The sequence below is a fragment of the Nannobrachium achirus genome, assembly GCF_963921795.1.
Source record: "Nannobrachium achirus genome assembly, chromosome: 2".
NCBI lineage: Eukaryota > Metazoa > Chordata > Actinopteri > Myctophiformes > Myctophidae > Nannobrachium > Nannobrachium achirus.
The window spans coordinates 67,906,185-67,922,059 of NC_137811.1; the positions used below are offsets into that span (position 1 = coordinate 67,906,185).

Genomic DNA, 15,875 nt, shown 5'->3' on the forward strand with positions numbered 1-15,875 from the left:
CGGTGCTCAGTTGCCGTGTCCTAATAATTAATTTTCAATGAGAGGCGGGCGATTATTTTGATGCGCGGGGAAGTTGAGAAGCGGTGAGGCACGCATGCCGGCTGGCTCGCAGGAGGACAACAACAGTGGCTGCTTGGCGTAATATCGCCCGTTGTTTACTCGCGGAGCGATTGTGTTTGTGTCTCACCTCAGCGTGATCCCCGCTGATCCAAGCGAGAACGTCTGTGTCAACCGCCGTCCGTCTGTAGGGCGCTTTTGTCACTCACTTGGTCAGTCAGTTGCTCACTCACTCACAACCAGACACACACCTGCACATAATGGATGTACTGTGCAACACATACACAATTATACACATGCACAAACATAAATACAGACATACTCTATTAATGACACACACACACGCACGCACGCACGCACGCACGCACGCACGCACGCACACACACACACACACACACACACACACACACACACACACACACACACACACACACACACACACACACACACACACACACTGACTGACTACTACTAGTGAGCACATTCTCTGTTGTACATGGAAGTACAACAAGTGTATAAAGTGGAAATGACTAAATATTGGTGGTTTGGTGACGCGTTGATGCGTTGATGTTCATGCTATGCCCAAAACCATGACTAATTGACAGATGAAATTGAAGCCCTCTGCACCTTGCGCACCCAGATAGATCATGTGCCATAGATTAGTGGTTCTCAACAGGGGATCCGGGACCCCTAGGGGGTCCTCAGAGTTACTACAGAGGGTCTTCCAAATCTTTGTGTGGTAGAAACTTTTTTTAATCCTCCTTGACTTTTTTATATTAACCAATTGAACCCTAGCGTCCATATTCGGAGAACTTTAGCCAAAAAAATCTACAACGCACTGCAAGGCGTTGTGAGCTTGTATATCAGCTATTTACGGCAAAGAGCTTTGGTTTAGAGGAGTAAAAGAGCAGACTAAGTACAGAGTGAAAGTATTGACGGTTCAAGTGGTTAAATATCTGAAAACACAACTTGACATGAATCCAAAATACACTGATGATTGTGCTGTCAAACAATGAAACTATATGGAATCTATTAACAGATTGCGGGGGTCCCTGCTTCATCTCTCTCTCAACTAAGGGCCTGAAAACGTTGAAGACCCTTGCCATAGCTACTAGTACAATTGGAGTTTAGACTCTCTCTCCCCCAAGGCACTTGTGCCACACGCTTAGCTTTAGACCGTGTACCACTTTGCCCATGGAACCTTTATGTAAGGATCTATGTCTGGGTGAGAGAGAGTGTGTGTTTCTGCACATTTGTAGCCGATGCTATTAATGTAAAAGCATCTGTGCATCTTTACAAGAGAAGAGTAGGCCTTTTCTTGAGAGAGAGGAAGGGAGGGAGAGAGTGAGTGTGTGTGAGGACATTATTGATGATAAAGCTTTCTCTGTGTTCCACTCCACATTGAGACCTCTCTGTCCCACACACACTAACCCCTGTGTGTGTGTGCGCGTGTGTGTGTGTGTGTGTGTGTGTGTGTGTGTGCGTGCGTGTGCATGTGCGTGTGTGTGTGTAGCCTCTCACAGTCACCACCGCCTCACTGACCACGGCAGAAAACATGGCCGACCTGATTGACGGATACTGCAGGCTCGTATCCTCGGTAACACGCTCCTTCATCATCAGGGTCCACAAAGGTAGGGCACGCACGCACGCACGCACGCACGCACGCACGCACGCACGCACGCACGCACGCACGCACGCACGCACGCACACACACACACACACACACACACACACACACACACACACACACACACACACACACACACACACACACAGAGCAGTCATTCAGACCTTGCAGGGTTTTAGACATATCTATGTTTGTGTCATTGTGTGATGAATACAATTAATTTACAAATCAAGAGGGGTTTCTTTGTCACTCACTCATACAAGTACAAGCGGAAGATCGTTGCTGTCGGGTGGAGACCATGTCCAAGACCGCTCCTTTTTTGTTATCATTTTAAAAATGATTTAAAATAGATGATCTACAAGCTCACAACACCTCACATTGGGAGGTGTTGTGGGCTTGTAGATCTGCCATTTTTCACTACCTTTGTGCAACACTCTTGTATGATGAAGCAGGGCATTCATTTACAACCCAACATAAAGGCATGACATTTTGGAGATACAGCACACGGTTTTCTGTGTGACAGCGACAACATATTGGTTCCGCGAGGATCTGCTAATAATAACATAATAATAGTATATTCATAATAATATACACAATACGAATAGCACTAGACCATAATGGAATAAAATAAAATAAGAAAACAAGAAATCAGCAATTACTTAATAGAATGCATGGCAGAGTATAGACATACCGTACGCATACAGTACATCAAGTACACTTCCATATTATGTACGTCTGTGCAAGTAAAAATACAAAACTGGTGTTGAAGGGTCTTTGCTATCTGTTTAGAGTCTCAGACTCTAACATGGGCATGTGGAAATCATGGAATAGTTAAAAAAAAAAAAAAAAAAAAAATCCAGTCTTAGAATCTGACTTTTTATTTCACAACATATTCCCTCATTTCTATTGGGATTTATGGGGCGAATGAACAAGTGTAAATTGTAAATGGTGCATTTATATAGCGCCTTTGTCCAAGGCGCTTTACAGAGATTGTGCATTACATTCACCCATTCACACACACATTCAGACACCGATGGCAGAGGAAACCATGAAGGCACCAACCTGCTCACCGGGAGCAACTAGGGGTTCATAGTCTTGCTCAAGGACTCTTCGACACTTGATTGATTGATTGAAGACTTTATTAGAAGTTTGCATAGGAAAAGGTACAGTTTCATGACGGTACAGTTCACTGGTACAAGGTCTACTAAAAGGAGATCCATGAAAAGACTAAGCTTATTTCCACAGGAAACCATTTAAGTATCTCATAAACACTAACTCTGGGGGAGCCCGGGATCGAACTGGGAACCCTTCGGGAACCCTCCGTGTTCTAAAACGGCAACTCTACCCCCTACACTCTTAATTGTGGTTTGGAACACATAATGACATTGTTGTCCTGCACCAGATCATGTGTCACCAAATCAGGTTCTCCAATAGCCTATTCAGTTTTTTCACAAACAAAAAACAAGCAAAATAGTTAGCTAAAGCTGAACACACACACACACACACACACACACACACACACACACACACACACACACACACACACACACACACACATACACACACAAACAATACTGTCACCTCTTCTGGTTGGCGATGGTTGTCATTCTGAACGGTCTGTCCTCTGTAGGTGATCTACGGCGTGTAGATTGGCTATTTTCGCCCGAGAGAGATTTGGTGTAGAGGGAAAAAGGAACACTAGAGCACTCTTTTGCTCTGGACCAGCTGGTAAAGCTCTGGTCGATGACATACAGAGGATTTATATGGTCAATGTTCATCAGCAGCACAATTCATGGGTTCAGAGCTTTAGCACACAACAGCAGAACCAGTACAGCTGATGCTGACGGACTAAAACAGTGGTCTTTATGAAGAGAGACCAGCCACCTAAAGCAGTGGTTCTCAACCTTTTCAGGCCGGGACCCCCAAAATAATCATATTTTAACTGGGGACCCCCCACCCTGACGAGCACTAGGTGTTGAGTCATTACATTTTCTATAACACGGTTCTATGGTGAAAATAGCAGATCTACATGCTCACAACGCCTCGTGCTGCGAGCATGTAGATCGGCTATTTTCGATTGAGGCATAACAATTTGACAATTTGGCCAATGTTAAATTTGTCATTTTAGAGGTATTAAAAGATCCTTTAGTTGTCACTTTAGAAATGTGCATAAACCCTCTATACACTTAAACTTTATGTTGGTTTGTTTACTGAAAACAATGTTGCACATTAAGCTAATTAACGGCTAATTAATTGTCCCAAAATAATTTAGGGCCCCCCCTGGGGGTCCCGACCCACAGGTTGAGAACCACTGCTATACAGTACGTACGTATGGTAGTAACAGGGAGCACAGATGTAAAATCTGCTTGCACGTAACTAGATATTTCTTCCATTTGTCAAATGTGCACATTTTCAGTGTCCTATTCCCACCTTGCCACTGAGACAACACATCTTGGCTGATGCTTGCAAGGAGCAACAACAACCTGCTGGGTTGTTATCAGTCAAGCGGTTTACCACCCTCTATCTAGAGGCCATTAAGATTTACTGTGTGAATCTTAATGGCCTAGTAGTCGTACAAGACCAAGCCTGTGCCTGTGCTTGTACCTGTATGGTTGAGTGACACATAAACACCCTCTTGATTCCTGAGGTCAGGTGATCTGCCTGTGATAATTGCGGATCAGGTGTCAGTTGGGGTAAGTGGGTAGAAGCTAGGCGCGTAACGATACATTTAATAGCGATACGATACGCATCACCATACATGGTTGACGACACGATACATGGACGATATTGGTTCATTCATGGCAGAGGCGCTCTAGGGGTGAAGGCTTAGCACCCCCTAAGCCCCCCCCCATCCCTCAAACCCAATTGTGATGAACAATATTTAAGGAATACATAAATTAAATATACATGAATATGTCAAAGACAATTGACTGACTTCTATGTTAACCATACTATAAATCGTAATGTTTATGCTGGAAAGCATCTTCAGTCTCAGAAAAACCCTATCCAATCACCTACAGTCCTCAAATTTGGAGCTGGAAACGGGCAATGATCTGGTCTGTTCAGTTATCCATACCCTAAGCAAGAGAATCGTGTCTGTCATATCAGTATTATTCATTATTGTTTGTTGTCAAAATTAATTCGCCCCTGCTCTACAAGAGCCAGCTCCCCCATAGCCCCCTGCCCCCCCAGCCGTAATTCTCTGGAGCCGCCACTGATTCATGGCGATACGATTTCGATTCAATGATTTAAAATCGATATACTAACTATTTAGCAAAGAAATTAAATATGTGTGAAACGTGTCAATAGTGCAGGTTTTTTGAGGGAAAATCAATTATTATGGACATAAATAAGTAAACACTGATTCTCAAGCAAAGACATGGACATTATATTTCAACACATATGGACAAACCTGCACCTTGACATGAACACGGAGATTACACACATTTATCCATCTTTTTTTTATTTTCCCTCTTAAAACAGCTAAATACAAGGACAAATACTTAGTTTCCAATTCCATACAATCAATTATTTTCATTGCAAAATGATTCGATACCGATTTTCTGCATTGTATAACGATACAATACAAAACGGTACGATATATGCTTTTGCATATCGATATAGTAGATCGTTGCAAATTAAAATAGATTTTTCGATTCAGTTACTATATCGTTACACCCCTAGTAGAAGTGTTGGTTGGCATAATTGGACAAGAGCCAAGAGAAAAATGCTTTTAACCCATTCAGAACGGGTACACATTATTGTATATCATTATTTTATGCTTTAACTATTGAAAAATAGCAGATATACAAGCTCACAGCGCGGCACCGAGTGCCGCGCTGCGAGCTTGTAGATCTGCTATTTTTTGAAAAATCATGACATTTTGAATTTTGACCCGATTCTATAAGTGTCTTTTGAATCCTTCTAAGATTTTTTGAAAAACCTATGTTTCTATGTCAGCAATCTGGCTTGCCATCGTCAAATAAAAGGTCCTTTTCACTAAACTGGAGCTCAGTTAGTCTGTTCTTGAGAGACTACTATGTCAGTGGTTCTCAAACCTTTTCATGTGAAGGACCCCCAACAGGATATGTAGGCTATTTGGCCACGGACCCCCATGTCAAAATATTTAGTTCCAGGAACCACCCAGAAGCAAAATTTGAGTTACAAAAGTTTGCTTTGAAAATACATATATTCAAAGATTTGCACAAATTTTCCCGACTTTTTCAAAAAATAGCAGATCTACAAGCTCGCAGCGCGGCACTCTGTGCCGCGCTGTGAGCTTGTATATCTGCTATTTTTCAATAGCTAAAGCAGTCAATAATTCTAGACCTAAATGGGTTTTAAAGCAGAAATCCATAACTTTCTTTGGGTGCGTGTCTGATTATGAGCTCTCTTATCTTGGCATGTGTTCTGTTCTGCAGATGGAGAGCGGGCGCTGCCTTCCATCCCCAAGTAAGTGAAGATACTCCTTCATATCCATGCATGATTCTGCACAGATTTAAATCTTCGCAAAGCATGCTAGAAGTAATAAATGGATTTTTATGATGACTCCCCTTATCTCATCTCTCCTCTCTCATCTCATCTCATTTCCGGTCCTCTGCTCCCCAGAGTATCGAACCATGAGAAGAGAATGGAGAGGAGGATGGAGGGCGTTCGGAGCAGGACGGTCTGTGTCTCAGGTAGTAACCTCTCTCTGATCTCTGTCTCTACTGTACCTCTAATGGAGCAGCTCAGACTCTAGGTGGTACACTGTCCTATCATTTAACTCTTTTACCGCTTCGGACGTTCCCGTTCGCCCCAATTTTGACCCAAGCACGCTGCCAATACGGCTCGTTCTTTTTACCTTGTCTGATGACTGTAAGCTGATGAGGGGTCGCGCCGCCGTGTACAGTAAAACATATCCCGTAACGCTGCTCTCAAAAATCCACCGCACGTAAGCAATAATGAAGTCCCAAATCACTTCTGTGGATCTGATCTAGAAAATGCATTTCTATGCTCTGAATGGATGGCAAGCGGAGCGACCCAATTCACATTCATTCTTTGCATAAGGCTGCCCTCTGCCGCCAGCTTGGCTAAAGTACAAATATAATACATCCAATGAAAAAAAAATGTTTGGAAATAATTAATAGATCATTTTCTATGACATCGCAAAGGTAAGCTACTTTTTGCTGGCACCAGCCCCAATAAATAAATAATAAATCTGGCAGTAGAACTGTTAAAGTGGAAAACCACCCATTTTCAACAATCAGCTATGTCATGTACAGTGTATATGTCAATGTTGATGAGCGGTAATTAGCGCAGTGTTCCGCCGAGAACGGAGTTTTGATCATATGGGGGTCACGTGACCAGTGACATCCAACACGGTGTGTTATGTGGCCCTGTCCCCCTCCCTGCAGATTTCAATTGATATTTCCACCTCAGCAGAAACAGCGGGCCATGAATTGAAATAGAATACTTTTTAGAGCATGTTCAGCCAATTCAGTTACATTATGTAACAAGTGCTATTTCCTGTTAGCTAGAATATGTATCCATAGGCCATTAAAAACTAGCAGGAATCACTTCTACAGCTATTATTCCTCTCTTTACGAACGGCGCTCGCTCAGAAGGAGGGACATCAAAACAAAACACAATCTACGAGACGGACAGATGATTTGAGCTAAAATGTTTGGGAAAAACTGCTGTAAAAGACTCACTCTCATCTAATGTGTTTGTATTGTAAGAGCGAGAGGAGATGACTGGCTGTGAGTGAGAGGTGCTTTGCTTATGTGACAAAGTAAAGAAAAAAATAATAATGAGTTGATTAGTTAATTAAAGGGAAACACTGATGTCTGTGTTGGCTCTTTCCCTCCTTTGCTCTAAATGTCATGGCTGCCTGACAGACAGTGTGTTTGACTGTAGTGCACAGAGGCAGATACAGGCCTCACACATTGTGTGTGTGTGTGCGCGCGAGTGCATGTGCGTGCGTGCGTGTGTGTGTGAGCCAGCTGTTTCCCATAAAGCCGTGATCTGTCTGTGTGCCCAGTGAAGAGTCTCTTATTCAGGCAGATGTCCCAGTGGAGTGTCTCTGTCTGTCACCGTATGTCTCTGTCTCAGGCCATGTTTAGACCACAACGGGTCTGTAGAGAAAACGTAGAGGTTGCGTTGAAATTTTTTTTCGTCAGCGTCAGTCATTACAACTCACATTTTGCGGTTTCCCTGTAACTCGCCCGTTTAGATGGAAACGCAAGGAGGAGGAACTAAGGCATATCTGACATGTCGTTTAGCGGATATCTCGTGGAAGCGGCCGGCGTCGCCTAAACGCCGGCTCGTTCACACTGCCAGTCTCTCTCTACTAGTGATGTTTGCCTCTGTCTCATTCACACTGTCTCACCGTCACAACTACACTAGTACTGTATCTGTGTCTCTCTGCGTCTACTGGTCCTGTGTGTGTGTGTGTGTGTGTGTGTGTGTGTGTGTGTGTGTGTGTGTGTGTGTGTGTGTGTGTGTGTGTGTGTGTGTGTGTGTGTGTGTGTGTGTGTGTGTGTGTGTGTGTGTGTCTGTCTAACACACTAACTCCTATTTCTCTCCTTCTCTCTTCTTCATCTTTGTCTGTCTGTCTGTCTGTCTGTCTGTCTGTCTGTCTGTCTGTCTGACTGTCTGTCTGTGTCTGTCTGTCTGTCTGTCTGTCTGCCTGCCTGCCCGTCTCTGCATGTGATGTCAGCAGGTCATCATAGTGGAGATGGTAAACTATGTTCTTTCTCTCAATCTGCTGTACTGTGTGTGTGTGTGTGTGTGTGTGTGTGTGTGTGTGTGTGTGTGTGTGTGTGTGTGTGTGTGTGTGTGTGTGTGTGTGTGTGTGTGTGTGTGTGTGTGTGTGTGTGGGGGGTCATATCATGTCTCACTTCCTTTCGGAGTTCCTCTCTCTCTCTTTCTCTTGTTTCTGTCCTTCCATCTGTCTGTTGGTCTTACCCATGACTCAACCTGTTTTTCCTCGACTTGTTTCTGTGGAAAAACCCTTTCCATCCCTCCCTCCATCCCTCCCCTTTCCTCTCTCTCTCTCTCTCTCTCTCTCTCTCTCTCTCGTATACTGTTGTGTGTCACATGGTTGTTATTTGTGTGGTTTTGGTCATGGTGGACATGGTGTGGTGTCTTTTGGAAAGGTACGAGTGTGTCCTCGCTGTGTGGTGCCTTTCGTTTACCGTTGTCCTTCTTTGTCTCTGTCCGTCTCCTCATCTGGTTTGCTCTCTGTCATTTGTCATTGTCATTTTGTCCTCTGTCTCTATCTCCCTTTCTCTATGTCTGTCTCTATATCTCCATCTTTGTCTCTGTCTGTCTGTCTGCCTGTCTCTCTCTATCGTTCTCTCTCTATCAGTCTCTCTCTATAATCTTTGTCATGTCTAATGCAATTCTAACACAGCGGGATGTGTGATGTGTATTGTTAGTGAGGGCTGAGAAGTTGCATAATGTGTAGAAGAGAAACCAAGTGAATATAACATATTTCGTTTTAATCTAATTTGTAGTAAGTTGTAGTGCTACGTTATTTTACCAACTCCCATTCTCACCATTGGGTCCTAATGTTTTAATGGATCTTACCTAGGTTAGACTCAGATTAGAACCTTCATGTCAATGTTTGTATCAATCTTTGTGTTAATGTTTGTGTTCATATTTGTGTGTTTGCAGAAACAGACGATTACGCTGAGATTATAGATGAAGAGGATACGTACACTATGCCTTCTAGTGAGTACACACACACACACACACACACACACACACACACACACACACACACACACACACACACACACAGCGTGTAGTGATATGTACTGTAGAAAGACAATTTGTGTGTTTATATTTAATTTTACCGTATATACAGTAGACATACTGTATCATCGCTTAGTATCAACTAAAACTACAACTTTCATCAACCTTTAAGGTCAAAATCTTAATTTATGCTCCCTCGTACGACAGTGTCGCACTGCGAAAATATCTAACAATCCATCAACTCAAATTGTAGATCTATGCTTAAAACGGTTTGACCTCGTCGTAAATCTGAACTGAGATTGAGTGTTTTTAGTAGTGGACCACAATGGAAACAAGACTTTTGGCTGTTTTAAGATATCATAAAGATAGAACTTCAAAGAACTGAAGTCCAGTCAGTGGAATAAATCCATACGCTATGTATTATTAGAGCCTGGTGTCTGTTATTATTAGACTCAACTGACTAGATTCCTGTCTGTGATTCTCTGGGAAAACACCTTCCAGTTTGAAGTGACATGAACAGAATAACTGTAAATGTCCAAAGAAACCAACTAGACACTCGTATCCATCATCAGTTATAACCTCAGACTGTATGTACAGATATGTCAGGTGTACAGTATGTTCAGTGTACTATAATTAGCTTAGAAATGTTTTCCAGTGCCGACCGGTAGTTGGCCTGGATTTTAGTTGTCGTTGGGGTATTTTCCAAGTATATTTTGCCCATACATGGAATTTGTCCCCCAGCATTTACCCGTCCTAAAAGAAAGGGAGACCTTTGTTAGTCAAGGAGCAGTGGATTCTATTTACCAATTTAAACAAAAAAATCAGAATTTCTTTGTATATATATATATATATATATATATATATATAGCAACAACTAAATTGACACAAATGCTGTCTCGGATCACGTACAAATTAGGGCATTCACGAATAGTGATTTTTAGTATTTGAATTATTCGACCTCAAAGTATTCGAATATTCGACAGGACTGGACATTGTGAAAATAGCCGATCTACATGGTCACAACGCCTCGCAACGCGAGGCGTTGTTGGTCCTCCCAAATTTAGAACTTGAATATCTCAAAAGTAGTATTTCAGCATGGCATCATTCTATAAGCCATATCTTCAAAACTGTTGGGTCAATCTCCACAACCAATATATCATTTTGTAGCTATGATTCCCAGCTTTCAAATGAAAATGAGAAAAAATTCAATGACTAGCCGTCAGCCGCGCTGGGACACAAATGCATCATAGACCAAATCTCGACAAATAATTGCATTTTGAGTGCAAATCTCCAAATGTCAGAGGTGATGTCAAATTAAGGCAAGGATCTCATGTGGATCCCAGGACATTTAATGACATATCTATGACGTACTGTATGACACGATTCACTTCCATTATAAAAATATAAGTTCAATATTTCACCAAATCTAAAGCATGATGTGAAAAAGAATGCAGAACTGTGCGTGTGCACAAGACATTTGGTGCTGCTCAGTCCAGTGGTCATCAGGGACTTTAAGCTCCGACGGTTTTCAGGACAGCAACGCCAGGCGGAGTACGGCTGCTATGACGCAATCGCTGTAGCCGTCAAATTCGTTAAGCAAACAGCCATTGGTGACGGGGTCCCACCCCTTTTACCGAACTCTTTGTTTCCCATGGCGACGCGTCTATGCAGCAGATGTTATAGACGCTACGTGGAAAGGGAGCTTCTGTCGTTGTAGGGACGGCTGCGATGGCAAGCAGGTTTATCTATCGAACGCTGAATTTCCGGTTGCCGTAGCCGTCTGCCGTAGCCGTCGGAGCTTAGAGTCCCTATTGGCCCCACAGAAACACAGCGAGCGCGCACACAGACTTGACCCTCTTCTAGACGGCTCAGCCCCTAGAAGCCACTTGTAAAGCACCATCTGCTAGTCATGGTTGCCATAGCGATGCTGCAAATCATGACTTTATGACTTCAAACCAAGCGATTTGATGAGAAGATTAGCATGAGCAGCATGCTAATGTTTTCACAGCATGGGACAGGTCATGGAGACGTCTTCCCCGGGGATGGATGTATTCGTGCAGACGAATAGTGAAAATAGCCGATCTACAAGCTCACATTGACACATCGCCGCACAGTAGCTTGTAGATGTGCTATTTTTGAAAGAAATTGCAATTTTTGTGGAATAATTGTTTCAAAATTAACCATAATAAAATATATACATGTACATATATTTATAATAGATTATTTGGTCATGCTACAGTAGGCTACATCCTCGTCATATCACATCACATCACATTACATATACAATCATATACAAATAATCTAAATAATGTGTGTGTTGTTGTGCGTGCGTGCGATCACATCACATGACACAATGCATCACTACAGTAAATATCTTGGTAGTCGATGTCATAATCACACTGTAAAGATCTCAGTGTCATAATCACACTGTAAAGATCTCAGTGTCATAATCACACTGTAAAGATCTCAGTGTCATAATCACACTGTAAAGATCTCAGTGTCATAATCACACTGTAAAGATCTCAGTGTCATAATCACACTGTAAAGATCTCAGTGTCATAATCACACTGTAAAGATCTCAGTGTCATAATCACACTGTAAAGATCTCAGTGTCATAATCACACTGTAAAGACCCCCTGCTCGGAGTTCCAGCTATGATCTATATATCTACGGTACAGGGTTCCTACGGTCATGACATTTCTGGAAATATTTTGAAATTAGAAAAAATATTTTTCCAGTACTGGAAACGTTTGGGAATTCATCAAGGGTCCTGGAAGGTCCTGGAAAAAATAGCTATGCATTGTCTTTGGTTATTGATTTTGTTAAATTGTCAAATATTAGAGGCAGAAATTGTGAAAATAGCCGATCTACGCGAGGCGTTGTGAGCATGTAGATCTGCTATTTTCACAATAGAACCGTGTTATACAAAATTCCTCAACTCTTAGTGCTCGTCAGGGTGAGGGGTCCCCAGTGCAGTGATAGCTGAGTGGTTAGTGTCCATACCTAGGACTCCGGAGGTCCCAGAGGTCGCAGGTCGCAGGTACGATTCCCCGCTCCAGCTATCACTGCTCCCCTCCCCCTGCACGCCTTGTGCGAAGCACTGGGGGTCAGCTGGGTTAAGCTGAAAACTGAATTTCCCTTGTCGGATGACATAGGTAAATTCTTCTTCTTCTTCTTACTCAGTTAAAATTATGATTATTTCGGGGGTCACGGCCTGAAAAGGTTGAGAACCACTGGCATACACTACCTGTCTTTGGGCATTGCGCATAGGAGTAAGCGACCGATTATTGAGCTGAATTATTGTTATATTGTCCTGGAAATTGGGTTAAATATTCTGGAAAAGTTTGGGGAATTAATTGATAAAAAATGTGTGGGAACCCTGACGGTAGCATGGTTTTAACCTGACTAACTCTAACCCACTCTAACAGAATACTATGGACTAGACCAAGGTAACATCTGGGACTTCAACCTTTCATTCTGATTTGATTGTGATGACACATTGGTTTCGTGGTCGTTGTGATTTCGTTATTACTTTACGTTTGCTTGCCACTGTAAAGGTTAACCTCTTTCCTTTCCTTTCCTCTGTCCTGTAGTTGTTTTTCCTCTCTCTCCCTCTCTCTCTGTCTCTCTGTAATGTTAAGGAATTGTGTGGTTCGTTGACAGTTCAGAACAAATTATCAGTCAGACTTTGTTTTTCATTTCTCACAGTTAAAGAGAAAGATGAACTGTTATTTCTGACACTGCAGGTTTTTAAAATACCGTTTTAGAGGAAGAAACACGCCGCTTTATATATGTTTTCATGTATCACCATACTCTACAAATCACACTCACTATATTTCCTGTAGAGACAAACTTCCCATAGTTTCAGCTGTTGGCTGCTCAGATTGTTGTTGCCGTTAAGGGTTAACTGTCTTGCTCAGGGGCACTTGAGCAGTGCTCACGTCTCGTTTCGGTCTGAAAGAATCGGCCCGATCAACTCATGCGACCGTCACTAATTCGAATGACACCTGCAAATGGAAACAGGCTAAATTCGCTTTGTCTTAATGTGAATTTATGATCATTTCAAATAAGCTTATGGAAACATGGCTTTAGACTGGGATCAGGAGGCGAACCGCTGACCTTAAAATTATCAGACAGCCTCTCAAGCTGCAGCTGCCATTGGAAGGGAGGGTTAAATAAAAGTATTGTAACTTTTTTTAAATCAAGATCATATAAAATAAAACCTGATCTCCATAAGCCATTACTGTGTCGGGGAATAGGACATATTAATAAAGTTACAATAAAAGATTAACACTTTAACCCTGGTGTCCCACTTTTGGGCATAGGTGAAAATGTAAAAAATAAAATGTGTTTTTATAGCAGCTCTAAACAAGCTAGTCGATCTGTTATTTTCTAAATGATTTAGGACATTCCGGTGGTTATGTGGTAAAGAACACAAGCCCCCGCAGATGTCTAAACAGGTTCTAAATAGAGCTGGTGTGCTGTGTTGATCTAGAGCCAGAGTATATAAGGTTCTGTGTTCAGGCCAGAGGGGGCTCTCCCATAGCGAGTCGGAGTCATTGAGCAATACATTAGATATAAAACATTTAGCCCTATGTACTGTATACTTCATTCAAATGAGAGAATATTCATTGAACGGTGCCATCATACAACAAAGTTGTATGCCCGTGAGAAAGAGGGTTGTTTCTCAGTTCCTCAGCATAACTATCATGTCTTTGTGCAGTGATGTGCCCTGTTTGAAGGGCATATCACACATAGCTGTACTTTGAGACAGAGCTGATGGGTACTTAGCATGTCATTAGTTAAGTCTTACAGCCTATGATGTTATCCATAATTCATGTAGTCTCAGTTAGCAACCTCCTCTCTGCTAAAGGCAATAGTAGCTACTATCCATCCACGTTGTCTCAGAAACCTATTCATGAGGTTTGTCAAGCATATTGAAGCCTTAATTTTCCGGTATGGACAAACCCAAGTCAGCTACTTTTTAGCTAGCAAGGAAAGTGTAGCATACCATGGCTTAACCCAATTTATCAATAGCCTCACATGTTTCTTAAATGGAATTTGACAATCAAAGTAAAGGGAAATTCAAGTAATTGGTTATATATTACAAAGAAATAATGTACAAAAATAAATTCTGAAGCTGTAATTTATTGTCTTCTTGGACAGAATGGTTGTAACAATAACATAGATGATTGTAAATGAGGTGCTATAAACTAGAAACAGAAATAAATAATTTAGGTTTCCTCAGAGAAACAAGAATACATGAAACAGGATTTGTTCTGAACCAAAGGGGCACAATGATACTAGTCCTGCACAACCCCTGGACCCATGTCAGTCCATATAGCTGTCAGATGAGTTAACCACTTGAACCCTAGCATCCCTATTCATGGGGGGTAACCGTTGCTGAAAATAGCCTATCGACAAGCTCTGAGGTTGTAGATTGGCCATTTTCCTGCAAAAGGATTTGGGGTAGAGGGAAAATGAGCAGACCCAGCGCAGACCCGACCCCATGGTAAAGTATTGCTTTACCATGTATAGCAGGGTTCCCCAATAGGAGGCCCGTGGGCCATTTGCGGCAAAAAAACAGCCGATCTACAAGCGCATCTACAAGCACACAGCGCCTCGCATCGCGAGGCGTTGTGTGCTTGTAGATCTGCTGTTTTCACTAGTTTTGTGCGACGATCTTGTATGATGAAGCAGGGCTTTACTTTGCCAAAAAACTTACACATTTGAAACTTGGAGATACGAGGTTTCTGCCCGACAGTGACGATATCTGAACTGTTGCTGGAGTAGCGGAAACGCCACCGTCGCCCCCTGCAATGTTGTGGCCCTCTGCTTGGTGTCCTAGACATAATTCGGATCTTGGGGAAAACTATTTGGGGAACCCTGATGTATAGATAGAGGGTTTAAGTGGTTAAGATGCACTGCAATGATCCCAACTTTTGTCCATACTGTTTTGGATTTTGACTTTTGTATTCCCCACATCCACATTCAGTGTTCCGGCCCATTGTGTTTCCATGTTTCCATGGCATGAACCCGGCTGTGTTTTGCAGAGGCTGTTGTCATTGCATGCTGCTGACATTAAACACTATACTGCCAGTTTTAACCAAGCTAGTCAGAGTACTCTCTATAAGATGCGTAGACTCCCTCAGTGGCGTACACAGAGCTGTGTGGTTTTATTCATCAATGTGTTTCACATGTTCTAATGGCTCCACACAGGGCCGTACGGAGGAGGTATGGTAACTGTCTCTTTCGGAGGAGTGTGTCGGCTACACAAAGTGTCAGATTTATATGAATTTAATGAATCATGCCTGCACGATTCTAGATCTGCTCAACACTCTGACAAGCTTAGTTAATACAGGCCATGATCACTATGACTACGAACATTATGGATGTGTTGGACTTAAAGGCATACTCTTTGTTTTCTGTTTGACTACGTGTCCGTGTGTGA

General features: G+C 42.4%; 1 protein-coding gene across 2 annotated transcripts in view; it reads left to right on the forward strand.

Annotated features, from left to right (window-relative positions):
- The window catches only part of LOC308307160 (focal adhesion kinase 1-like), a 158,466-nt gene that overhangs the window by 56,777 nt on the left and 85,814 nt on the right, over positions 1–15,875 (forward strand). For both annotated transcript variants that reach the window (XM_080752326.1, XM_080752327.1), the window contains exons 12-15: positions 1,571–1,688; positions 6,106–6,136; positions 6,293–6,363; positions 9,344–9,400. In XM_080752326.1, coding sequence (XP_080608452.1) covers positions 1,571–1,688; positions 6,106–6,136; positions 6,293–6,363; positions 9,344–9,400 — 277 coding nt within the window. The remainder of the gene's footprint in view (positions 1–1,570; positions 1,689–6,105; positions 6,137–6,292; positions 6,364–9,343; positions 9,401–15,875) is intronic.